Here is a 27500-nt window from a genome sequence, read left to right as displayed (position 1 = left end):
TGAAACGGACCAACACACAAAACATTGTGTAACCTTAAGATATGAAGTGAATAGAAAAGTGCCAGAAGACAATAGAGAATAAAAATTTTTCGCGGCGGTGGTGGGGTTTGAACCTGCGACCTTATTGGTACGACAACTCCGCCTGGCAGGTGAGAGCGTGGCTCTACCGTGTGAGCTATCCACGAACACAAAAATATTCGTTTCAAACTCAAAGTCATTACTAGATCCCTCTCTCACCCACTTCTTGAGACCGCCGATTCGTTCGTACACCACCATCGCGAATAATTTTGACCAGCAGTTAAGCTTAATAGCCAATATTCTCAACACAAACATATAACATAGAAACGATTGAGACATTGAGTATGCTCCGGTGTATGAGGTGAATTTTTAATTCAGAAAAGTGAGTGGAGCAGGCACTTATGTTGGTAACAACAAGATATGAAGTGAATAGAAAAGTGCCAGAAGACAATAGAGAATAAAAATTTTTCGCGGCGGTGGTGGGGTTTGAACCTGCGACCTTATTGGTACGACAACTCCGCCTGGCAGGTGAGAGCGTGGCTCTACCGTGTGAGCTATCCACGAACACAAAAATATTCGTTTCAAACTCAAAGTCATTACTAGATCCCTCTCTCACCCACTTCTTGAGACCGCCGATTCGTTCGTACACCACCATCGCGAATAATTTTGACCAGCAGTTAAGCTTAATAGCCAATATTCTCAACACAAACATATAACATAGAAACGATTGAGACATTGAGTATGCTCCGGTGTATGGGGTGAATTTTTAATTCAGAAAAGTGAGTGGAGCAGGCACTTATGTTGGTAACAACAAGATATGAAGTGAATAGAAAAGTGCCAGAAGACAATAGAGAATAAAATTATTTTTTTTTTACACGGTAGAGCCACGCTCTCACCTGCCAGGCGGAGTTGTCGTACCAATAAGGTCGCAGGTTCAAACCCCACCACCGCCGCGAAAAATTTTTATTCTCTATTGTCTTCTGGCACTTTTCTATTCACTTCATATCTTGTTGTTACCAACATAAGTGCCTGCTCCACTCACTTTTCTGAATTAAAAATTCACCCCATACACCGGAGCATACTCAATGTCTCAATCGTTTCTATGTTATATGTTTGTGTTGAGAATATTGGCTATTAAGCTTAACTGCTGGTCAAAATTATTCGCGATGGTGGTGTACGAACGAATCGGCGGTCTCAAGAAGTGGGTGAGAGAGGGATCTAGTAATGACTTTGAGTTTGAAACGAATATTTTTGTGTTCGTGGATAGCTCACACGGTAGAGCCACGCTCTCACCTGCCAGGCGGAGTTGTCGTACCAATAAGGTCGCAGGTTCAAACCCCACCACCGCCGCGAAAAATTTTTATTCTCTATTGTCTTCTGGCACTTTTCTATTCACTTCATATCTTGTTGTTACCAACATAAGTGCCTGCTCCACTCACTTTTCTGAATTAAAAATTCACCCCATACACCGGAGCATACTCAATGTCTCAATCGTTTCTATGTTATATGTTTGTGTTGAGAATATTGGCTATTAAGCTTAACTGCTGGTCAAAATTATTCGCGATGGTGGTGTACGAACGAATCGGCGGTCTCAAGAAGTGGGTGAGAGAGGGATCTAGTAATGACTTTGAGTTTGAAACGAATATTTTTGTGTTCGTGGATAGCTCACACGGTAGAGCCACGCTCTCACCTGCCAGGCGGAGTTGTCGTACCAATAAGGTCGCAGGTTCAAACCCCACCACCGCCGCGAAAAATTTTTATTCTCTATTGTCTTCTGGCACTTTTCTATTCACTTCATATCTTGTTGTTACCAACATAAGTGCCTGCTCCACTCACTTTTCTGAATTAAAAATTCACCCCATACACCGGAGCATACTCAATGTCTCAATCGTTTCTATGTTATATGTTTGTGTTGAGAATATTGGCTATTAAGCTTAACTGCTGGTCAAAATTATTCGCGATGGTGGTGTACGAACGAATCGGCGGTCTCAAGAAGTGGGTGAGAGAGGGATCTAGTAATGACTTTGAGTTTGAAACGAATATTTTTGTGTTCGTGGATAGCTCACACGGTAGAGCCACGCTCTCACCTGCCAGGCGGAGTTGTTGTACCAATAAGGTCGCAGGTTCAAACCCCACCACCGCCGCGAAAAATTTTTATTCTCTATTGTCTTCTGGCACTTTTCTATTCACTTCATATCTTGTTGTTACCAACATAAGTGCCTGCTCCACTCACTTTTCTGAATTAAAAATTCACCCCATACACCGGAGCATACTCAATGTCTCAATCGTTTCTATGTTATATGTTTGTGTTGAGAATATTGGCTATTAAGCTTAACTGCTGGTCAAAATTATTCGCGATGGTGGTGTACGAACGAATCGGCGGTCTCAAGAAGTGGGTGAGAGAGGGATCTAGTAATGACTTTGAGTTTGAAACGAATATTTTTGTGTTCGTGGATAGCTCACACGGTAGAGCCACGCTCTCACCTGCCAGGCGGAGTTGTCGTACCAATAAGGTCGCAGGTTCAAACCCCACCACCGCCGCGAAAAATTTTTATTCTCTATTGTCTTCTGGCACTTTTCTATTCACTTCATATCTTGTTGTTACCAACATAAGTGCCTGCTCCACTCACTTTTCTGAATTAAAAATTCACCCCATACACCGGAGCATACTCAATGTCTCAATCGTTTCTATGTTATATGTTTGTGTTGAGAATATTGGCTATTAAGCTTAACTGCTGGTCAAAATTATTCGCGATGGTGGTGTACGAACGAATCGGCGGTCTCAAGAAGTGGGTGAGAGAGGGATCTAGTAATGACTTTGAGTTTGAAACGAATATTTTTGTGTTCGTGGATAGCTCACACGGTAGAGCCACGCTCTCACCTGCCAGGCGGAGTTGTCGTACCAATAAGGTCGCAGGTTCAAACCCCACCACCGCCGCGAAAAATTTTTATTCTCTATTGTCTTCTGGCACTTTTCTATTCACTTCATATCTTGTTGTTACCAACATAAGTGCCTGCTCCACTCACTTTTCTGAATTGTGTAACCTTGAACGTTTATGATAGGCTGGATAATACAGTTTAGTGAGAACTACCCATAAACATGGATGGCAAAAACTAATAACAAAGACCTGAGTGATGTCAACTTCTTTCCTTCTATATAATGAGACAGGAACAGTTCACTTTCCCTGAAGACTATCACCTTAAGCCTAATATAATACGTACCTCAATCCTACCCATAAATCTATATTATACTTTTTTTTTGCGCAGAAACGATGGGAGATATTACGAACGAGTAACTCGATTGAGGAAAATTTTTTTAATATAGCACATTTTCACTGAATTACAAAACTCAGTACGCTTTTGGCAACAATTCGTTTATTCCTCCAGCTGGCCAAATAAAACAAAATTTTCATTTCAAATGGTACGTCGCGTGTTACGGATTAATTTTGTACTCTTGTACCAGCTCCGAGTTCTCTGACTGCCTAGACTAGCAATCTTACAATATATGTCATAGTCCATAGACTGGTAGTCATTCACACCTGAGTCAAGTGGGGTGTTGCGTAATTAGTGCAGTTCTAAAGGTTATAAGTTCAAGTCTTCGCGTCAAAACAGAAAGTTTGGAGCAATGTACATATATATCAAGGTTCCATATCTCCGGTATACGAACCAGTATTCCAAAGTTGAACAACGCGATAAAGACTATCTTAATTATTTCTGAATGTTTATTATCTCTTGATTCATTTTTATTCGTTTGTTTCCAGTTTTGCGAAATACAGCGCTTGCGACCCTTTCTTGAATGCCAGAGAGAAATTATCAAGTCAAGTCAGTGGCCACATGAATTTATTGCTGTAGCCTGTGTGAAAATGTTGAGTTAAAATAGGCCTTGTTCCTGCACTTATGTCAAATACGTTTGCTTGTATGCCACCACTAGAACCACACCCCGGTGCTTTGTCAATAATAGCTACCATGCCTTGGTTTGTTTTCTAGTAACCAAACCACATTGACGTGCTGTGTCGTTTGACGGCTTAGTTCTCGGAGTGTTGTGCTGCCAGTGTGTTAACAATAATAATAAATTCGCCTCAAGGGCCTCAATATCTCGAAATCAATTCTATTATTTGCAGATAAGCAACAAAAGCTCTATATTGAAATTCGCTGTTATTGATTTGAAAAAGGAAAACAAACAAAAAATAGCCGAGGCTGGGGAGGTGGCTAATTCGGTGCCAGATAATAATATTATAATCGATTAAAGATTATTATCGACTTTTATTATAAATCTCGGTGAGACGACACTGCACTACTTATCGCTTATCGTTACTGTTACATTTTTGTGTTATGAGATTTGTTATCTAATTTTCCTCACGGTCCCTCCTTATAATATTATTATTTAAAATGTCAAGCAGCGGTGAATATAATATTATGGTTATTGATTGCATAAAACACGAGAACAGAAAACTCTGACGCTGAGTCCTGGGATAAGGAAATGTGCAAATACCACCCCATATTAGACTCAGGTGTGAAATAGTACCAAACCATCGGTAAACACGGTTATTGCAAGTGTCCGGATCTACATGCACAGTATTTGCGTTTGTTTCAGTCTTTATTTTACAGCAACGTCCATAACAGTGTGGGTTATCACACCTGCAAATAAGTACACGTCGGGCTTGGCTGATAAATCAATAATAGATAGATTATAAACGGTAATGCTTCCTTAAAGCAATTACCCCTTGAGTGGGGTGACGAAGCCTGAGTCCTGTATCCATGGACTGTTTAACCTTTAAGAAGTGCGCGAGTTACATATAATTGCACTTCATCATAATATTGCACGTCATCAAGGAGTTTCCCATGACAAATGAATCATAATTTGATGCTAGTCTATGTTTGCACTTTTAAATATTTGTTCGATTTCTTTTTTGAATCCTAAGTGATTTTGTTTGAGGTTAAAATGAAAACGAGCGTGTACACACTACACACTACACTTAAGTAGGTACTTTCCTTTACTTAGTGAGTTATTAGTGGTAGAGAAATGTCGTCATCAAAATGTCAACTAACCTTCATAGCTGTTCTTTTTTTATTTATTTTTCTCTTCTCTCCCCTCCCCCCCCCCCCCCCCGAGGGGAGGGGGGGAGGGATTAGGGGAAGGGGGTGTTCTGTTTTGCTTTATTTTATTTTTGGTGTCTTTTGGTGAGGGGTGATTTCTATTTTCGTCTTCTTTGTTTTGTTTTTTTCCTTTCTGTATACTACTTACTATTCGAAATAAATAAACAAATGCATAGATAAGTAAATAAATAAATAAATAAATAAATAGATGGATAAATATATAAATAAATAGAAATGCATAGAAATACTTTTTTTTAATGAATGAAAAGATGGATAAATAAATAAATTAATAAAAGCTTCGCATAATGCAAAGCAAAGAGGAGTGCCTAGTATTTTTGTTTTAACTTTAGTATCACAAATTTATTTTTTAGATAATGATTATTGATAAATGATAATGATAAATCGTTATTGTTCACAGTGTGGAAATTTCAATGGTTTACATTGCTCGAACAAATGTAATAATTTCATAAATAAACGCAAGATTCATTACACCATGACTGACGTGACACCTGTTCTCTCATACTCATACTAAATTCTAGGAAAAACGAGAGACGTGTTGTGCTGGAATACCAAACAAAACAGAGTCACGAGCTGTGGTATTCAATTTTGGATTCTTAAGAGTTAGAGAGAGATTTTAACACGAACAATACACCCAACCGGTTAACAGCAAAAACACAACCGCTGCAGATTTTTTTTAAGTGGATAAGACGCTCGATTCGCTTATAGTGTCTTACACTGAAAAAACACATTTTAAAAATGTTGGTCATTCATAAAACTCGCCCTTCAAATATCAATCGACTAAAAAGACCCTCATCTTATCAAAACCTCTAAAATCTGGAACTTCAGGGAAGATTTTTTTTTACGAGATGAGAGTCAATTTAATCGATCGATATAATTTACTGAAGGACGAGTTTTCTGGCCAAAATTCTAAATACGTGTTTTTCCATAGTACGGCGGTTTTATGTCGTCGTGACCCTCATAATAAAAATAGAATCTAGTCGAAATTATTATATTATTTAAGTTGGATTGAATTATGCAGTCATTGGGATAAAGCTGCAAAAAATTAGGCAATTTATAAATTAATATGTTGTAAGTATAGTGTCCTACCGACAAAGTAATTTGGAACTGTTAATTAATAAACGCCTTATTCAAGGGTTTGCTAGCATACAATAGTTTCTGTTACAGCAATGCGCGGACTTGTTTGGAAACTATCCATAAGATCTTGAAATTTTAAATTCCTTTAATTCACTTTTAACATACATCTCGAAGGAAAACTAGTATGTATATTTCTAAAAATTAAAAAAGATAAAAAGACGAGATAACACAGGCGTCAGTCGCAGTGTAACATATAAAGTGAGCAAAAAGGGCTACGTTACTTGCCCGAGTATGTAAAGTAGTCTTTTTAAAGCGTTATAATTCATCACGCACATAAGAGAGCGGCCTTAATAATTACGAAAAGAAGCAAGTTGTTGCTTTGCACAATATGTGTATCATAAACATCTTATTGTCAACAATGCACATTAATGATAATTCGTTCTTGAAATTTCTGTATCTTTGAAAAGCAATAAGCCACAACGCTACTTTGCGTATTCTATTTACAGAGTCTATGTTTGCTTATTTCTTTGAAATCAATGGTCTTAAACTTCCGGAGGTTGAACCCGAATGCCAATAAACTAACCCGTATACAACGATATGATTGGATTTCTTTAACGTCACATAGATGTGACACAAGCTTGGATGAAGTCGCATCACTGCCAATGGTTCTCTAGAGAACATGCTACGATATTATGATATTAGATAAAACAGAAAGGAAATGTTAACATTTCTTGAGCGCATTAAAATCTTTCGTTTTCTTCCGCGTCGTTCGTCGATCATTGTAGGTTGGGAGCGTAATCGTTAACACACTAATGTTCCTTCCCGACCAAACTGGTTGGATTATAAGAAGTATATTAATATTTTATTTATTTGTTTATTTATTTAATGACTGAACAAGGGGATTTTTATTTTTTTTAATTTTTATTTTTTTTGTACTTTGCTCTTTTTCGAAGCTAAGTTATATCCATTTTTGTAGGTATCACAAAGCCTTCCACAGTGTTGTATTTATTCCTCCAGTAGAGCAAATGAAATCAAATATTCAATTCATACAAGACAAGTCACCTATTATGCGGCTTTTTTGTATCAGCAATAGCGTCATCATCACTGCCTATAGTCAAGAGATGAAGGACTGAACTTAAGGACACGACGCCGGGGTCAGCGTTTTGTCACCCACTCGACCACTGAAAATGCCTAATATAGCTTGGTCTTGTTACAAGGCGAGACATCATACCGTATAGTGAAACAAACGCTTTAAACTGCACATCTTGTGTGATCCATTCAAAGTTGCATCGGCATGGTGTGATACCGGTGAAATCGTACGATCAAATTTCCACCGCCGGTGCAGTGCAACACGGATATATCGCTTCCCCCTTTTTTATCTTTTTCTTTTTCAATCTTCAATTGACCTTAAATATTTAGGTCAATGGAGTTATCAGATAGTTTTATTAATGTCATTGTATTTCTGGTTACCGGTGCCCTAACATAGTGAATGACTCCAAGTCAGAATGTAGATATGTTAAATTTATGAATATTAATAATAATTTCACGATTTTCAATAGAAGTAGAAGCATATTATCGATTGCATATTGACATTTCAACAACAAGAACAAATCATAGTCACACTGTTACACTAAATAAAACTTACCTGCGTCATCAAGTTTAATGATAAGGAAAGAACAAACGTAATCCAGGGATTAGACCCTAATTATTATCATCAACATTATAATAATAAATCTGAAATGACCCATTTTATATTCTTTTTTTTTAAAGTGTAAATAAATATTTAGTAAATAACACATTTTCTTTCCTCAGTATTCACACCAACAACAAAAATCACTATCACTGCAAGAATAATAATAATAATAATAATAATAATAATAATAATAATAATAATAATAATAATAATAATAATAATAACAGTAATAGCAATAATGATAATAATATATAATAATAATAATAATAATAATAATAAATAATAATAATAATAATAATAATAATAATAATAATAATAATAATACCTCGACAAAACACGTGGATCAAGCTAGGAAGGAATGAAGTGGCGATAGCAGATACACATGCACGCAGCACCTCCGGAGGTTAAGTTGAATAATAAGAAGAGTGAAATGTGTACCCTACAGATTTGTTTTACGCGATCCTTCCTGCCTGGTGCGATTCGAACGACATCGTTGAATAAGCCGGTTGGTTTTCTTCAATGCCCTCGCTCTCCTCGCTGTGGTTGTCCTATGACCCCGAGTCGTAGTCTACGTTATCCATGAGAGTAACCTTGAATTGTGGAATGTTCTGCTCGAATGGTTTTCATTGAGATAATATATGTAGGTTGGCCAAAGGTCCATGGATTTGGACTTGGCTCATTTCACGTTTAGTCAAGAGACCTAAATCGTGTAACAATTGCAATAAAAGTAGAGCACAGTTCTAGTTAAAGTGCCTCCAGTGGTATTTTAATAGGTGTGGGGGGTGGGGGGGGGGGGAGAGGGATGGAGAGGGTGAGAGAGAGAGAGAGAGAGAGGGGGGGGGGGAGAGAGAGAGAAGAGAGAGAAAGAGAGAGAGAGAGAGAGAGAGAGAGAGAGAGATCATGCAGAGAAGGGGATATGGGATGATTGAAGAGAGTGAGAGAGCCACACATCCATTCATACTTACATTCCTACATGCATACAAACATACAAAAATGCCTCCATATGCATACATATATATATATATATATATATATATATATATATATATATATATATATATATATATATATATATATATCAGAGAGAGAGAGAGAGAGAGAGAGAGAGAGAGAGAGAGAGAGAGAGAGAGCGATCGTACGTGCAGAGAAGGGGATGTGGGATAATTGAAGAGAGTGAGAGAGCCACATATCCATTCATACTTACATTCCTACATGCATGCATACATACATACATACATACATACATACATACATACATACATACATACATACATACATACATACATACATGCAGGCTTGTTTAATGTTGTTCATTAATCAAAAAGTATGAAAAATCCTTTTTTATGTTGTATTTTATTTCAAATTCAATTTGGTGTTAAATGTATGTATTGCCTATAAATACAACATTGGGTTTGGGGCAAATATTTACATGCATTTTCCATAATTAGTTGAAATAATTTTATATCAATATTGACAGAATTTTCTTCACGAGTCTATATTCAGAGGTCGTAGGAATTTTAATTTAGAGTTCTGTTTGTTAATACATTCGTGTGGTATTTTTACAAAACAAATTGTTTCCTTACTATTCCCGAATAGAATAATTTGGAATATGGAACCATAATTGTTTTGTTTATTTACCTTCTAATAAAGTAATTATCTCATCTCTCATTCGTCTTAAGTGTTTCAAACATCGTGTTTTGTTGACAAAGGGGAAACCGAAACTTCCTCCTTATCTGTCTTCATAAGTAAATTGAAGCTTTCATTCAGTTTGACTATCCTTATTTATTTCTTCTAGCTTAAGGCAGCAATATTTGCATTTTTCAAGAATAGAAAAAAAAAAAAAACGAGGAAAATATTGTTCATGACAATGACCCATACCACATAGTGACATTGGTATCACAGAAGTTTCAGACAATAAAGACGAAAAACTCGGATGGGAACAGTATGATGGAAACCCTGATCCGAAGCTGATGAATAAAACAAACAAACAAACAAAAAGACCAAAAGCATGTTCTCTGATTATTTGGCAAAATACATCACAGGACAAAGTGCCTGCTCAGTGCCGCATTGACCAGTTAACTACCTTACTCCGGAAAAACACGTATTCAAAAATGTGGCCAGAAAACTCGTCCTTCAAATATAGATCGATTTGAAAATGATCCTCGTCTTGGCAAAAACTCACAAACCTTCGCGAAGTCTCAGGTTTAAGAGTTTTTACCAAGGGTCATTTAATCGATCGATATGTGAAGAACGAGTTTTCTGGCCAAATTCTTAAATATGTGTTTTTCCAGAGTGCAGCACTTAACTGGTTACCAGAAAGTGCATATAAGCATACAGCACGGTACAAAGGCCGCACAATGCAGATAACATGAAACAAAATACTCGATTGTATCTCAGGTTATAACAACCTTATATATGATAATAAATCGGATAAAGATAATCAAAGGGACAAAGTATAATCTTGAAAAATAACTGAGCAATTCAATTAGACTAGTGCATTTGTTTTTATGACAGATTAAAATGCTACAAAGCATTCGTTAGACCTACACTAGAATATAGACGTCTAGCATCTTAGTGAACACAAATCAGAAATCCATGAAATCAAACAAATTCAAAACAAAGCAGGGCAGTTAAATTTATTCATTAAAACAACAACAACAACAAAACCACAACGGATAAAGATCTTGCATCATTAGACGTCTATATCACAGAAGAGAGCGCAACAAAGTGACAATATTTTGAAAAGCCTAAAAGACTAAGTGAAGTTACCCCTCGGTGAAAGCCAACCAAATAAGAGGAAGCATCAAAGTTTAAACCCTTTTTCTTAGAAAGTAGCACAATGAGAAATCAGGAATATTTGAAATACTTTTTCGTTGCCACGATATTAAAAGTCAGTTGGATGGTACGGACTGAAAGGAAAAGAATTATTATTCTGATTGATTAATGCTTCGTCCGTTCCAAGTCCCGTTCGCACGGAATATCGCAAATTCCAATGTACGAAATGTGATGTGATTATTTTGCATGCGGGCTGATAAATTTCAAGTGACAATACGAATTTTGAATATGATTGTGATAGACCAAACATTTTTCTCACAGTGCCAAATTCGGCGTTTTTAAAATAAAATGTAACTCGAATTTTAAAATGTTTACAGTAATGGTGTGTTGATTCTCCTGCCCGTGGTGAAAATAATTTTAACAAAGTGTCATTCAGTGGGCGTAGCTTAACAAATAATTTTGGATTATGTAATGTAATAATAGAATATATATTACTTCACATCGTTGAAAACGGACCCACAGCGCTTTATAATCCTTACAACATAAGCAGTCTGTTAGGGGCGTATACCTTTTTTTCAGGACAAAGACAATGCTGTTAAAAACAAGAGGGATCCTCCGAATTGTTATGCCAGTCTCCTACAGGACACGGAATGTTATGTGAAATGCCTTTCACAAAGACATAACGCCCACTTGTTGAGCAAAAGATCTCATAACGCTTGCACAATAACATGTCACGAAAACCCACTGTTCACCAATTCGAGTCGGTAAATGGTCGCCATTCTTGAATTATGCTTGCTGCGGGGCGCTTTGAATGTAATAATGTAAAATATCTCAGAAATCTTAACTTTTTAAATACTCCTTATTGTAACCATTTTGCACGTTATATCCATATTATCAGCTTTTATGAATGTAGAAATCCAAGCAGCAAGCCACACCTCTGGTTTTGTTTTTCTGTCGTCGGTTTTTCCTTTAAATTCAATTTTGGAACTTGTTTCATTCCGATACAACACCGAATAGAGGCGATGGTTCACAATTACAGATATGCATTGATAAATAGAAATTCTAATAGCTGTGAACACCCTATCTAGTGCCGCCTCTGCCGATGTTGCTAAATTTAATCGGAAAATGTATGTTTGAAATGAAGTAACCCCCTTTATTAGATGTGCACTTATGTTAAGTAGTGTGTAGAAAGTGTGTTTTAGTCAGTTTTTGATTAGATTCGGGACTGAAATGCAAGACATATGAAATAGATCGAAGAAAAAAAAGTATCTTGAATAAAAGGTTACTTACTTTTACTAAATCAGAAGTTTCCAAATCTCAAAAAAACACCGCCTTTTCTTGAAGAATGTCGAAATTAGGGCCATCACTGAAAATTTTACAAAATCGCGGGTGTTGAATCGGATTTCGTGAACCGTAAGTTTACGCATGAAAAAAATAAAATTTTCTATCCGTTTTTTTAAGCGGACAGTAGGCGAAACAGAAAGAAAATTTATCGGCGGTTAAGATGGCATTAATGTCTTTATACCCGAAAACATAAATTTAGGTGAAAAACGGGTATGAAAGCAGGCTAATAAGAGTGTCGACTTTACGACCAGTGCCGAAATTCGGGCACCCAATCCCTGATGGTGGAATCGTCAATTGGAAGAGCTCAGTTGCTCATAAATGATTCCAATCAAGGGACTTTCCAATTATCCGGGACGGCTTTCATAATGGAACTACATATTTATCAAAACGTCAAAGTCTATCGTGGTAGGTTGCACTACACTCATACCTCGCAGGTATTCAATGAATTTAAAGGCTCGTGAGACATGTTCAATAATACCTTACCAATTTCGCTCATCACTGTAAAACGAAGACGGAGCGCAAGTAGTCTCTTTGTTTTGTTTGTTTGGGGGGGGGGGGGGGGCATCCATTTTCATTCATACATTGATTGCATCACTTTAAAATAGAAAATAAACTAACGCTGCTGCTGCCTAGTCAAAAGTAAACAAATCTCATTATCTGTAACGTCATCATTGACCTTATTTATCATATTGTTCCCCAAGGCAGAAGACAGTCAAATGTGAGACGTCTGAATGGGTCGCAAGATCCGACCTATGATTTTAATATGGTCAAGTCATAATTTTTGAAAAAGGCCCTGTATGGCAAAATTCATTAAACATATTATGTGACGGCTATCTGAATCGTGTTTAGTGCTCTGTTGAATGTTTCAGGTAACGCAAACCATTCGCAATGGAAAAAAAAAACAACTGAATTCATGTGTTTGTTTTTGCAAATGGTTGTATGTATTTTGATGCTTTATTTCCTCGTGTTGTATTTGTATGGTAGGCATTATCATAAGTGTTGGACTCATTGACATTATGATCATGATTCAATCAACTTTGTCAAAATAACACGGAACAATTCCATTCTTGATCCGCATCGTGGCATAAATTCTTTTCGATTTTTAAAATTCGAAATAAAAGTTTCATTAAAGCAGTTTTGAAAGCGTTTGAATTCACCAGCCAGAGTTCAAAGTAACCAGTAGAAATTGTATAGAAAACATTATGCGACGGATAAATCATTACAAATTAAGCGTCTTTTTTAATCAAACCGCATTCCAGTTACCAGATTCAACTGCAATCATTTGCATTTCAATACAAAATGTCTCATATCTTTAAAAAGTAAGATATGTTATACAGAAAGCCAACTTGTCTATCGCAGGGATCTTGTCATTAGGTCAGCCAACTGGTGTATGTAAAAATGTTATCATTTGTTCCTTTTTGGGTGCTTTACTTGCGACACTTTAAAGTAATTTCAGTGCCAGAAGATGAGATAGTCAAACAAATTATATATTTACAACCAAACCCACCCAAGAAAAGGTAAGACTTGCTCAAATAGAGAACTGAGATAGGTTCCAAGAGCAAATTATAAACGTGCTTAGTTTCAGATCCAGACACAAGAACAAGATCCCACCAGAAGGAACACAATTGTTTACAAAATAATTATGTTCTGGATTAAAATCTATATAAGAGTACATGACGGAGAGATGGAAAAAAAACCATCACAATAAAGGTACACTTATTCCAGAACAAGGACATAAATCCTTATCTGGCATCGCGGAAAATTGCCATTTGAAATCCCAAATTTTGCCAAATTTTGCCACAAAAAAATGACAATTTTGCCACAAAAAATAGAAAAATTTGCCACATTTTGCCGTAAAAATTGCCATATTTTGCAAATTTTGTTAACTAATCGGATAACTTTTTTTCGTTCCCGGGGACCCCAAATACTACAATGATCTGAAGATGCACACAAAAGTCACTCAGGTGCAGATCAGAATGAAAAATGATTTAAAACATCAATCTTAATCTTATATCAAAACAAAAGTACGAAAAACCTGCAAAGAGAGGTATCAAAATTTAATTAAACAAGATATTCATAGGAAATAAAACTGTTATAATAAAGGAACACCAAAGCCTTTAAGTTTGCTTCGTTGAGCCGCCTTCTCCTGTCTGAAAATACAAGATTATAAATGGAGAAGGACCTCTCAGCATCAGCAGAATTAAGGCAGGTGTATATGTATCTCTTTGCCAGCGTAGCAAGATGGGGAACATCTGAGCTAACACTGTTCCAAAAAACAGTCAGATCAAGTGGAATGCCTCCAGATGCCGACACTGCTCTTGGACCAAGAGACTCTTTATATCGAAGTACTTCTACACGAGGTACTTCATGAATACCAGGAATGGTCAAAGAATCAATATCAGAGTCAGCAATGAACACTAAATTGCAAGGATTGAAGAAAGGTATCTCCTTCAATAATTCCATCCTGGTTGGCCTTCCGTCGATGAATATTTCTCAAGCTTTTCATTGGCCAAAGAGAAAGCTTGACAAAAACTATCCTGGAGCTGAAGCTTGAGATGTTGGTCCAGGTCATGCGGACAGTGTCTTTCTACATCTTGTAGGGTCACATGGCAAGATGAAAACTGGTCCTTAATTTCCATGAGCTTTGACCACGCCTGGTGAAAATAGAAATAAGAATAAGGCAAGGATTAAAAAACATAAGAAAGTATTTTTGTTTTGTAATTCTTTTCTTGCTCTAGTCAAAGACATTCAACTATAATGTTGTGTCCAAAGGCAGAGTTTCAACAAAGATGGAATCGTTTCATTAATAATGATACCTGCTCTTAATCTTATAAAATAAGATTTAAAGGTAGGAGGAGAAAATGAATATTTACTGTCATGGCGATTGGACGTTGGCTTTGGAATACATCAGTAGCTACAACGATGGACTGAGACTGCTGGATTATAAAGCTCATCTCTGCTTGAATTAACTGGCGCTCCGACACCGAGCAGAGGATATCATTCAAGTAGACTAACGACTCTGGAGCCGTGCGCCCACAGTGCTCCATTTCCTTCACAATGAATGTGGCAAAGTGCTGCAAATTTTTCTCATGGTATGAGACCGCTTCAAACCAACAATTCCATCTGGATTTTGAAAAGGAAGTAAAAGAAATGATGCATTTTTAATTCATTTGTTAAATTGAATTTTTATTTGAAAAGAAGATAACATTATACCTACTTAATCTATCAGTTTTTGGCCTTATAGTATAGTCTGTTGAATTTACCATCATCATATGACTTGACCTAGTGAGGACTAATGTTAGGCATTGACTTTAATGGTTGACTATGACCCTCTTACTTTACCCCGAAATAATTGTGCAAGATAGCTTCCAATATTTATTTTTAAAAATTCTAGTGCATTTTCTTATATCAATGGTTAAAGCAAACTAACTTTGAAATAAAAAAATGATGACAATCTAAAAAGATAACATAATGGAATAATCAATTCTATTAAGCCATAGCAAGCACTTTCCCAGTCAGATACTTAATTAAAGCTCATCTTTTCAACAAAAAAAAGGGAGCAGATTACTATAACTGTAACATGATACTACTAAATATGTTTACTAACATATCAAATTAGGTAATAAGAATGACTGACCCTCCTATTTGTCAATATCCAATATTAACAATGTGTCACCTTTAGGTGAAAAAAGTTTTTTTAAAGACCCAGATGAATCATGACCAAGAAAGGAAAATTCTCAAAATCTCACCGTGTAGCGATTGGGTTTGGAGGCATCTTTGGAGATTTGACGAGTGGTGTCAGGAATCGCAGATATCTTGCCTTTCTGGCATTGGCGTTCCAAAATATCGCATTTGCAGCTTTGACGAATTTGTTGGTGCGATTGAAGGGCTTTCTGAAGGCATCACCCACTAGGCTCATGATATGAGCCATGCATGTGATATGCGTAGCATTTGGCATGAGCCCTTTCAATACATCATTGAAAGCCTTCCTCATGTATGCTGCATTGTCTGTGTTTACGGTGACGACGTCAGTAAACTTGATGCCAGTGGAGACTAAGCATTCAATTATGGCCGTCGCAACGGTTGTGTGGTTTGTGACAGACAAAAATCTTGTGTCCAAGAGGTAACTTTGGACTTTGTCCACATCAGCGCTCAAGGGTTCCAGTGGTGCAGCTAAGACATTGAGGACAAACCTGAAAAGATAGGCGATACAAATAAGAGAAAACACAAAATAACATATAGGGAAGGATGCAAAAGTGATATCATAATTGCTCTCAGCATTTAATTATAGAATTCAAACTAAGGATTCGAACTGATCACTGTGTATGTTGTGTTGTGTAGTACGCCCATATATATATATATATATATATATATATATATATATATATATATATATATATATACCACACACACACACACACACATATATATATATATATAATATATATATATATATATATATATATATATATATGATTGTGCGTGAGTGTGTGTGTGTGTGTGTATTCACCTGCCTCCTACTCCTATATATAAATTACTCTTTCGCTTTAGTTTCTACAAACATTGTCAGTCAAAAACAAAAAACAAAACCCACCTTCCAACATCATCAGACATTTCATCACAGATGATGGCCACAGGCTTGTTTATAACTTTCTTATACACCACTTCTTTTTTGTTGGTGAACTCCCTCTTTAAGTAGCATTCCTGCAGCTGATGAGCTTGTGGAATGGCACCACCGTTTTCAACTCTTGTCTGCAAGAAGTTTCTGACTGCTGGGTGGTCAACCTTCGATAAGGGAATGTTTGCTGCAGCAAACATTGAAACAACTTCATTGCAGATATCATTTCTTGCTGAAAGAAAGAAATTTAAAAAATAGTTTGTTAATATGAATAGCTTAAAAAAAATAAGCTTTATATGGCGCAATATCCACTAAACGTGCTCAAAGCACTTTACAAGGGGTCCGTGGCCAACAGCAACATTTAACAGGTAGGATGGGACATGAAGCCTGTTAGGGGATATTACAATTTTTTTCGGACAGAGACAACGCTGTTAACGGCCAGGTACTCATTTTACACCTCCATTTCATGAGAGAATGTGAGTAAAGAGCCTTCTCCAAGGACTCAACTATGCACTGAGCGAGGCTCGAACCCAGGTCCTTCCGATCCTAAAGCGAGTGTCTTTTCACTATACCACAAAGTAATAATAAAAAGAACAACAATGATAATAATAATAATAATAATAATAATAATAATCATCATCATCATCATCATAATAATAATAATAGTAATAATAATACCCTCATCTTTTATATAGTTGTAATTGTATAGATTTATAGAGCAATATCCACCCAAAACTAAGTACTCATTTAGAGGGAAAGGGTGCACCACTCACCTTGCGTTGAAACTGTAGACGGTTTCTTCAAAACAGAATCCAATGTCCTCTGCTTCTTCACCGCTTCACTCTCATCCACGTCAGTGGCATGTGACCTCTTCATTCTTTCTTTTTTGTTTTATGGTCCTCGGAATTGCGGTGGCTATCCACAGAAGACTTTCGTAAGTGGTCAATAACCTTGTTGCATGGTGTGCAGAATAGCTTTGAACCACTGACGTGGTCCACTGGCTGTATTCTGAGTGTCGCTGGTGTGCAGTGACATGGCGAGCACATTTTGCCTTCTTCATGTCTAAACCAAGGAACTTGTCCATAGCGAGTTTGTAATCAACAAGTAGATGTAAGAGAAAAGAACGCCGGTAGCGAAACCAATTGAAGATAACAATAATAGCGTCACTCGTCACTAAGGTGAAAGTGAAAGTAGAAAAACTCCTTTTAATTGCAATGTAACGTCTGTTGGGGAGCGTTCACATATTACGTCATCAGCTAGGGGGGGAGGGGGGGTCTACCAAATGTTGACATGTGTTGACATGGGGAGGGGGGGGGGGTCAGACCCAAGATGATGTCATCAAAACATAGGCAAATTAAGCCTATTTCAAAGTTTGTTCCTTTCAAAACAGCTAAAGATAAATTGCTATGATGAGTATTGCCCATCTCTCAAGAAACAAAATGGGAAAGGGGTATCACTTCTCAAAAGGCGAACTTGCCCTAAATGTTCATTGTATCACTCCTCGATCACAGCAATGAAAGACCATTCACGAAAATGCGGCATACATGAAGAACAGCAAATGGGAGAAAATGATGACGATGAAGATGAAATTGATGATACTATTTATAGTACATTGCCAGAGGTCCAAGGCAGAAACATTTTTGAATCAATTAATTTTATGTTTGGAAATTGAAACAGAAATTCATTCCACTAAAAGACTAATATGCTATAAAATAATTTGCCTCCTATACTATTTTAAATTACACTTTCTGAATTTTTTTAAATAGCACCTGCACCAAGTAGCCTAATTTAAATAATGTTTGTTAGATTTTATCTTTGCAAATTTAAATTTTATGTCCCCATTGTATCGTAAAACATAAATTATCAACAGTTTCTGAAATTAATAAAATGTCTGAATGTGTTTTATCAAACGTTGATAATCAATGTTTATGGTTTGAAAAACGAATAATAAATATTGTGAAATTAAAGTTATCTTTTAGTTTTTATTAAATTAGATGACGTCATCATCTGTTGGGGGGGGGGGGGGGGGGTCAGGTCAATGATGACAAGTGATGACTTGGGGGAGGGGGGGGGGTCTAAAAGGGCAAATTTTTGATGACGTAATATGTGAACGCTCCCTTGTTGTTAGTAGTATGGCAGTTTAAAAACCAGACTGGGCAGCTTCCAGTAGCAGTTTAAACAGACCAGGAGCTATGAGAAAATGAAAGAAAGGGACGATGCTGACTTTCGGAAATTCGCCACTTTAAAAAAACCACTCGGGTTAAATAATGGTGAAAAATTTAGATTTTTCATGAAATTTGTAAAATTTGCGGTAAATTGCGGAAAAGTGCGAATTTTGCGGCCGCAAATTTGCCATTGCGGCCGCGAAAAACCACGATGACATCCTTATGGAAAGAACAAATGAAGGGTGTGAACCAATTCATCCCAGGGAGGATAACATTAAACAACCGTAAAGGGAATTTTTACCCACAATTTCTGTGTAAAAAATCACTGGTAGTACTGGTAATTGGTGACTAAAAAAATACAAGAAAGGAGATTCTTCCAGGGGAAAAAAATAAATAAGAACCAAACAGCAAACCCAGTATGGAGCATAAAAACCAACAAAGTCTTTAACAAACATCAGGATGAGATCCCCGCAAAAAAAGACAATTGATAAGAATTACAGGAAATCAAACAAAAAACAACAACAATAAAACAACAACAACAAAAACACACAAAAAAAAAAAAAGAAAGAAAAAACCCCCAACTAAAACAAAACTGTCCGATTGCCTCCTTGCTTTTAAGGATTTAATGGCACTTTCTTTTAGGTCATATCACCACAGGTAAAAAGGTAGAAAATGAGATAGTAAAAAAATATATAGATTTACCGGGTACAGCTGAATACAGAAATCCACCGAAATCTACAGACATCCACCGAAATCCACTAAGTGGGAAGTGAACCGGAGACTATGGGAGGTGGGTACCAGTGGGAATTGAACCAGAGATTATAGGACGTGGGCAAAACTGGGGATTGAACTAGATACTATGGGAGGTGGGTACCAGTGAGGAGTGAACCAAGAACTATGTGAGGTCGGCACCAGTGGGGAGTGGACCAGAGACTATATGAGGTGGGCACAAGTGGGCATTGAACCAGATACTCTAGGAGGTGGGCTACATGGTGAGTGATCCAGAGACTATGAGAGGTGGGCACCAGTGGGGAGTAAACCAGAGACTATGAGAAATTGGCACCAGTGGTGATTGAACCAGGACCATAGGAGGTGGGCACCATTGGGGAGTGAACCAGACTATTGGAGGTGGGTACCAGTGGGGATTGAACTGGACACTATGGGAGGTGGGTACCAGTGGTGAGTGAACAAAGTAGTATGTGAGGCGGGCACCAGTGAGGAGTGAACCAGAGACAATGGGAGGTGGGCACCGGTGGGGATTGAACCAGTGACTATTGGAGGTGGGTGAACCTGGGATTGTGGGAGTGGAGAGTAACTCCAAATCTAAGTGGTGTGGCCCAAGTGGGGAGTGAACCTGGAATTGTGAAAGGTGGACACTAGTGGGGATTGAACCCCGAACTAGTGGAGGTGGAAATAAGTGGGGATTAAACCTTCGACTATGGAAGATGAACATCAGTGGGGAGCGAACCTGAGACTCAGAGGCGGATACCAGTGGAGAGTGAGTGAATCCAGGGCTATGAGAGGTGGATACCAGTGGGGAGTGAACCTGGTAACGGGGAAGGTGGACACCAGAGACTATAGGTGCAGGGGATTGAACTGGAGACTACAGGAGGTGGGCACCAGTGGGGAGGGGGCGGGGGAGAAACAATAGGAGCAGGGAGACCATGGGAGGTTGGTACTAGTGTGGGGAGTGACCCTAGAACTATGTGAGGTGGATATCAGTGTGGTGTAACCAGACACCATGGGAGGTGGACAACAGTGGGGATTGAACCAGAGACTATAAGAGCAGGGCACCAGTGGGGATTGAACTGGATACTATGGAAGGTGGGCACCACAGGGGATTGAACTGGAGACTATGTGAGGTGGGTACGAATGGGGAGTGAACCCAGAACTATGTGAGATGGGAACTAGTACGGAGTGAACTAGAGACTGGGAGCAGGACACCAGTGGGGATTGAACCAGAGACTATGGGAAATTGGCACCAGTGGTGATTGAAACAGGGACTATGGGAGGTGGGCACCATTGGGGAGTGAACCAGAGACTATTGGAGGTGGGCACCAGTGGGGATTGAACTGGACACTATGGGAGGTGGGTACCAGTAGGGAGTGAATAAATTAGTATGTGAGGTGGGCACCATGGGAGGTGGACAACAGTGGGGATTGAACCAGAGACTATAAGAGCAGGGCACCAGTGGGGATTGAACTGGATACTATGGAAGGTGGGCACCACAGGGGATTGAACTGGAGACTATGTGAGGTGGGTACGAATGGGGAGTGAACCCAGAACTATGTGAGATGGGAACTAGTACGGAGTGAACTAGAGACTGGGAGCAGGACACCAGTGGGGATTGAACCAGAGACTATGGGAAATTGGCACCAGTGGTGATTGAAACAGGGACTATGGGAGGTGGGCACCATTGGGGAGTGAACCAGAGACTATTGGAGGTGGGCACCAGTGGGGATTGAACTGGACACTATGGGAGGTGGGTACCAGTAGGGAGTGAATAAATTAGTATGTGAGGTGGGCACCAGTGGGGAGTGAACCAGAGACTACGGGAGGTGGGCACCGGTGGGGATTGAACCAGTGACTATTGGAGGTGGACACCAGTCGGGGGTGAACCTGGGATTGTGGGAGTGGAGAGTAACCCCAAATCTAAGTGGTGGGGGGTGAACCTGGGATTGTGAGAGGTGGACACCAGTGAGGATTGAATCCCGAACTAGTGGAGGTGGAAATAAGTGGGGATGAAACCTTCGCTATGGAAGATGAACTGGCCTTTTACATATTGCGTTGTCGTGGATACAAAAAGTACACAGAGGGATGACAACAGTACGCACATTAACTGCAATTCGGCCACTACCACCTCATCACCGTTACTATAAGTTGTGTGTGCCTTCCTCTTTTCTTCTTGAGTGAGTAGTTTTTCTCAACTGGGTACTAAACTTGCAACTCACACCCCCATTGTAGCCGTGTCCCAAGATATATTTCCCCGTTATAGCCATGCTTTTTAAATTTCCCATTGTAGCCCAGGATGTTGTACGCGAGATGCACTGTACTGTAGATGTTGATTCAAAGAGCAAACTATCAATGTGTTTAGTCTGAGATCACCTAAAAGTCCCATACAGACACAAGCACAAGACTTCACTGAGAGGAAAACACTCAAATGCTTACAAAACACATATGACTCCATAACAATAGCTCAGTACGTAGAGCACTCGCTTCACGTACAAAGGAACCAAGATTGATCCTGGGTAAAGTCTGGATTTTTTTCCCAACCTCTCCCTTGTCAACCCAGCAGTAATTGGGTAGCTGGTTCTGTTAGATGTGGTGGAAGGTACTTTGAGATAGACTAGCATCCTATCCAAAGGGTAGCGAGCAATTGCTATAGTCCATTTCACAATATAAAAACCGGAATACACTCCAGCTCCATGGGCCTAATCGCTCCCATGGACTACTTACGGAACAGAGAGATGATTTACATGGCAAAAATATCATCTCCAAAACCTATAATTATGAATTTGACTGTTTCCTTCTTAGCCAAGGAATCAGAACAGGGCCAGGATAAAACCAGAGCAGATAGAAGACACAGCAAGTCAGCGGATAATTACAAAGGAGAAAAAATAATATAAAGATCAAATGTCTCTAAGTCAAATCTACATAGGCTCATGTAATATATGGTCCATGTCTAGACAAATGGGCGCTAGCACCTGTTGGTCAGTGCTGACCAATGGATAATAGCTGCCGTTCCTTGAGCATGGAATGGTTATCAGGATCATAAAGAGTTAACATCACAGATCAACGTTGTCAACGGTGGGGGAGGGGTAATGATTGAATCCATTAAAGCAACTCAATGACAACAATTTCAATTTTTATTCATCAATTTATCTTTTTTTTTCTTTCTTCGTCAAACATTAAACTACAAGAACTTTCAACACATGAAGCTTCCCTTTCCTGCAGGAAAGGTTTAAAGCTTAAACAAGGATGTCATATATATTTCATATTAGCTTACCTCACGTTTCAGTCATTTACAACTATTTCATTTTTGAAAAGATCAGACATCAAATTGGATGGTGAATTCTATATAAAACTTTTTACAATGGATCTGTGACTCAGTATAAGATAACAAGTGTATAAAAAGCATCACATTTGATGCAAGTATAAATATCTGATCTTTAGATAATAAAATAACCTTTACTCTTTGATCCTTGAAATTCAGGGACTTTCGATGCCATTCTTAAAAGCACAATCCCTGAATTCAAAAGAGACTGCTGCGATATCCCTCCTTCACACAGGGGGAATGGGAGTTTAGCAAACACAAATTGTTTTTTATATTTAAGATCAAAAGAGAATATGTTGGCAAATATTAAATGAAATTGGATTCTTTTCCATAAAATAACAAGTTACATCCCCCACCCTCAAGCCTCATTTTTACAATAGAAAATGTCAAAAGATACCTTTGTACTCTGAACAGAAACATTCATTCTTTCAAAATATCAATAGGTAATAGCAAAAGCCTGTGATGCAGCAGCAGCAGTTAATCTTAACCATTGACCTTGACATACCCTCAAGCCTCTGCCTTCATCCGTTTTGACTTTGGTCTTCATTCGCTTTCAAAATTTTGGCCTCGCCTGCTTCACCATTGTCAATGACACATTTCCGTTTGAGAGATTCTTTCTGTTCTTCTTTCTCACATGAAACAGAATTTTTATCAGTAAGCTCTTCAGTACATTTGTCCTTATCTGTGTGTGTTTCCTGAAGTGAATCAAGGCTCTTTGCTGAATCTAAAACTACAATGATGCATGTCATGTTATCACAACCTGTTCCATCTCCTAATATATTGGGAGCAAGGCAGTGGTCAAAAAGCTGGGGAAATAAGGTAAAAAAGCATGAGAATTGTAAAAGTGCAGACTCTAACTCGACATTACATCTTTCAGCTTTCATCAAGAGCCATCTCTTGGAGCTCGACTTGAAATGGCATCCCACACTTCCCTGATATTTATAAATAGATATTTATAAACTTGAGATTTTGAAAATTAATGTTTCATGATGTCCAGAGACAAATATTATTATGAGAGTAATTTTGAGCAGAAGAAATGAAATATCTTATATTTTACATTCAAGCATGAGAGGGGGGGGGGGGGGGGGGGGGGGGGGGGATTTGCAGCATATTAATGTCATTTCAGCACCAGCAAAAAAGAGATTTTAGGGGAAAAGTTGTAAATCTGAAATTAAAAGTACCAAAGAAAAAGTAAGACAAAAGGGACTGGTTCAAATCGGGAACAGAAGATTCTATGAGCAGTCTTATCAATGTGCCTACTTTGACACTACCTAAAAGTCACATCCATGCACAAGTCAACAATTCCGCACCGCAATGAGGCACACAATCAAATGTTTACTTAGTACAATATAATCAAAACTAAAAAGAATAATAGTACATAACAGAGAGATGATTTAGAAGGAAAAAGTATCTCTCTCTGACAAAGGAACTACAGTAAAAACCGGTTAAACTGAAATTCAAAGGACCTGGTGTTTCATTTCGGTTTAAGCATACCTTAAAAAGTTATCAGGATTTTCAAGGAGCAAAACTCGTCCTAACTCAAAATCATAGTTGATACATATTAAGTTGTCTCCCTTATCTTACGGTGAGCACCACGCATCAGTTGGGTGTCGGTTTTGTTTCAATTTTGTTTGTTTTTTTGTTTTTGTATTCTATTTGTTTTTTCTTTTATCCATTTTCGTTGTGGTTGATTTAATTTAATTATTGTATATTTATTTACCAGCAATAAATTTATTATAAAATATAGTTATAGAATGGATTTCAGTATTTAAAAAAAAAAATGAGAAAAGAAACAATAACATGAATATTTTTTTTTTTAAACGAATGAGGTAGATAGAACTTCACAGTTAGTGGTAGTACTAGAATTAAATTTCTTGGTGATAATGATAATGAAGTGAAGAGTAATCTGAGAGCTGTGGACGCATTGAAGGCTCACAATAGAGTGAAATATGAAGCAACAAGATGATGGGTTCCTTGCAACGTACACACCCTTCAAACAAAGGCACCAAGAAGCTGCTAATATTTTATCACATCTGAGTGGGGGATATGTGTGTGTGTGTGTATATACAAATGAGAATAAGTGCTAAAGAGACATTCAATCAGTGAGAGCAATAATGTTGGAACTCCATAAAGAATTTTTCTCCTAAATAAAATTCTCGACTTTTCAAGAATTCCCGCCTTTGTGGGGACCCTGAATTAATTTAATTCTTGTCAGTTGAATGGGTGAAATTAGAGGAAACTGTATTCCATGTAAAGATTTTATCAGGAAGGAATGGAAAGATAACAGAGAATAATAAGGAAAAAATTCGGGACTTTTGGCTCAAAAATACAAAAAACATTCTGCTGTTGTTGCTTGTTCGCAGGCCTGCTGTTTATTCTCATCACTCTTAAGGTAACTGCTGAAGTACTACACAATACTTGAAACCACTAACAAGCAAATATCCATCTCCCTAATTTTATTAATGCTTTTAAATGTTAATTTGCCTGCGCAATATATATGATTTTGTAATACAGGCTACATTTATCTATCAGAGGTTACGCAAATTTGATAATCATTTTATCTTGTAATGTCATACCTTATACCTTATAGTCCATTGCATGCTACTTTGAGAAATCAACTGATTGAAAAAAAATATTTGAACATAATCACCTCTTCGTTAATAAGGGAAGGCTTTTTTCTTTTTTCAGGATCAGACAATCTTTCTCTAACATAATCTATCACTTCTTGACTGGACATGAAGTTCCTGAGGAAGAAAGAGGAATTTATTGATTAGAACAAATCTGACAAAATTTAGCCTTTTTAAAAATGGTTCAATGGTTTTCGACTATTTTAACTTTCCATTTGCGTGTCCACAAGAGCAAGCATATTTCATTGATCTGAAGTAAACTCATTGCATTCAATTCTATCTTCAATAATTTCCAAGTTTTGCAACTGGATGAATGAAAAAATATAGAAAACCTAAATAGATGTCAAGGATTAATTACGTCGGTTTTGTGTTGCTGTGGTACAGAGAAATATCAAATCTAAGGTTTGAGTCTACATTTTGGACAAATTTCCTTGTGTTATTAAAGGCCACCCTAGTGCAGAGCCTTTATCTTTGTCTTTATCCAACATTTTTTACTAGTGTCTAAATTGATTTATCTCTCATCCTATGTGTTGAAATTGTACATAAATCAATGATCAGATTTTCAAAAAGTAAACAGTTTAAAAACAATTATAAGCAAATGTTTATGGAGAATAGCAATCGGAAATAATTCAAATTAAAAAAAAATATTCACATGATGCTAAAGAAAAGCCATTTGGATGGAATAGGCTGTCTTTAAATCAACTTACCAAATGCCATCACAAGCAATGACAAAGAATTCGTCACTACTGTCTAAATCTATAGTTTTAATATCTGGTAAGGCTGAGATCATCTGCTCCTTTGAAGGAAGATCTTTGTTTCTTTTGTATACATGGTCCCCTGTGTGGTAAAATAAAAGACAATTGAATTCAAATGAGGAAAGATTATGAGTCTAACTTGGTTAAAATGATAAGTGACTGTTCTAAATTTAACTAAACAAAGAATGAACAGCAAAATGTTTGGTAGAACTTAGCAACAATCAATATAAAAAAACAAAAACAAGCATATATGTGATGTCGCGCGACGGTTCAGTCCGGAAGGTACATCTAGCTGAACTGAGAAAACGGCCATTATATTTGAAAAGTGACTAAAATAGTCAAAATGAGTTTTTTCAATTTTTGACTTTTAAAGGTATTTTTCTATCATAAAATCGTACCTTTTTCATTAAAAACGGTCTTAAAGTATATAAATTTAATTTTTAAAGAGAGTATACCCTGTTTTCACCCATTGAAAGAGGGATCATTTTGACCTCCGTTGACGACTCTTTAAGCTTAGCAAAAGGATGCCAATCTGGTATCCTATAACTTTTTCTCAAAGGGGAATTCCATTCCTGCCTTCGCAATGCTATTTTTAGCCCATTGACCCCATCTTGTGGTCAAATTATAACTCCGAAAGAGTGTAGTCAAATTCCAATTATGTATACAGAAGTAGGCCATTCATAGTTACCAACGGAAAACCCCTTGAATCCTCCTCTCTCATTGGTCCTCGGGATCACATGGTCATAAGTTATGCAAAATGGCCGCTTACGCTGCATGATTGTTGTTAGAGTTGATGTTGCAAGAAATTCAAAATCTTGCTTCATTATAAACTTAATTTTATGAGATATTTTGTCAAATGAATAATTTAACTTGTTAGATTCGCCCGATAACTGTATTGAGCTCGTCAGAGTCGAGGAGATTGTGGTGTTGTGGGCGTGAGCATGATCGTGCCGCTTGCCTCGAATGATTCGCTGAACGAGTGTTGACTGGAGATGGGAGGATGGAATGTGGGGATGAATAAAATAAAGAGCTAGTGGATAGACAGATAGATATAGATGGTTACCAGGACGGGAGGACGAGATAAAATGAAAAGATTGACTATGGAATTAAAGGGATTGTTGGAACAGGGAGGAGGCAGATAGAGAGAGGATGAGCGGTTAGGGAGATGGAATGAGAGGCGGGGGGAGACTAACAGAAAAGAGTTAATGGACAGACCGACGATAGCTATAGTGAATAGGAGACAAAATGAAGAGAGTGAT

The 27500-nt window shown here is 37.6% G+C and overlaps 3 protein-coding genes across 3 annotated transcripts in view; all 3 read right to left on the bottom strand.

Moving 5' to 3' along the window:
• The window catches only part of LOC144962386 (very long chain fatty acid elongase 4-like), a 33346-nt gene extending 24954 nt beyond the window's left edge, over positions 1-8392 (bottom strand). The window contains exon 1 of the mRNA XM_078895273.1: positions 8229-8392. The gene's annotated coding sequence lies outside the window, so the exon portion shown is untranslated. The remainder of the gene's footprint in view (positions 1-8228) is intronic.
• Positions 8393-14472: 6080 nt separating this feature from the next.
• LOC144959227 (uncharacterized) lies at positions 14473-17516 on the bottom strand. Its single transcript, XM_078891798.1, has 5 exons — positions 17414-17516; positions 16617-16872; positions 15772-16215; positions 14896-15145; positions 14473-14676 (listed from the first exon to the last, which is right to left on the bottom strand). Exons 1-5 carry the CDS (start codon positions 17514-17516, stop codon positions 14473-14475), a joined length of 1257 nt encoding a protein of 418 aa, XP_078747924.1.
• Positions 17517-22657: 5141 nt separating this feature from the next.
• On the bottom strand, positions 22658-26343 carry LOC144962385 (putative protein phosphatase CG10417). The gene is made up of 3 exons (XM_078895272.1): positions 26194-26343; positions 25510-25603; positions 22658-23665 (listed from the first exon to the last, which is right to left on the bottom strand). Exons 1-3 carry the CDS (start codon positions 26274-26276, stop codon positions 23381-23383), a joined length of 462 nt encoding a protein of 153 aa, XP_078751398.1. The 5' UTR covers positions 26277-26343; the 3' UTR covers positions 22658-23380.
• Between the last annotated feature and the right edge of the window lie 1157 nt (positions 26344-27500).

Source organism: Berghia stephanieae, chromosome 1 (genome assembly GCF_034508935.2).
Source record: "Berghia stephanieae isolate SIO BIC M18660-M18661 chromosome 1, UCSD_Bste_1.3, whole genome shotgun sequence".
Lineage (NCBI taxonomy): Eukaryota > Metazoa > Mollusca > Gastropoda > Nudibranchia > Aeolidiidae > Berghia > Berghia stephanieae.
This window is presented reverse-complemented; position numbering and strand designations above follow the sequence as displayed.

Bases quoted from the DNA above. Each gene is read 5' to 3' on its own strand.
- LOC144962385 (XM_078895272.1), bottom strand. From the start codon at position 26,276: ATGATCTCAGCCTTACCAGATATTAAAACTATAGATTTAGACAGTAGT. The intron at 25,604-26,193 runs GTAAGTTGATTT...TTTCTTCCTCAG, and splicing joins ATTGCTTGTGATGGCATTTG to GAACTTCATGTCCAGTCAAG. The intron at 23,666-25,509 runs GTGATTATGTTC...TTATTTCCCCAG, and splicing joins CTTCCCTTATTAACGAAGAG to CTTTTTGACCACTGCCTTGC.
- LOC144959227 (XM_078891798.1), bottom strand. From the start codon at position 17,516: ATGAAGAGGTCACATGCCACTGACGTGGATGAGAGTGAAGCGGTGAAG. The intron at 16,873-17,413 runs GTGAGTGGTGCA...TCTTTCTTTCAG, and splicing joins GTCTACAGTTTCAACGCAAG to CAAGAAATGATATCTGCAAT. The intron at 15,146-15,771 runs GTGAGATTTTGA...TTCAAAATCCAG, and splicing joins CCAAACCCAATCGCTACACG to ATGGAATTGTTGGTTTGAAG.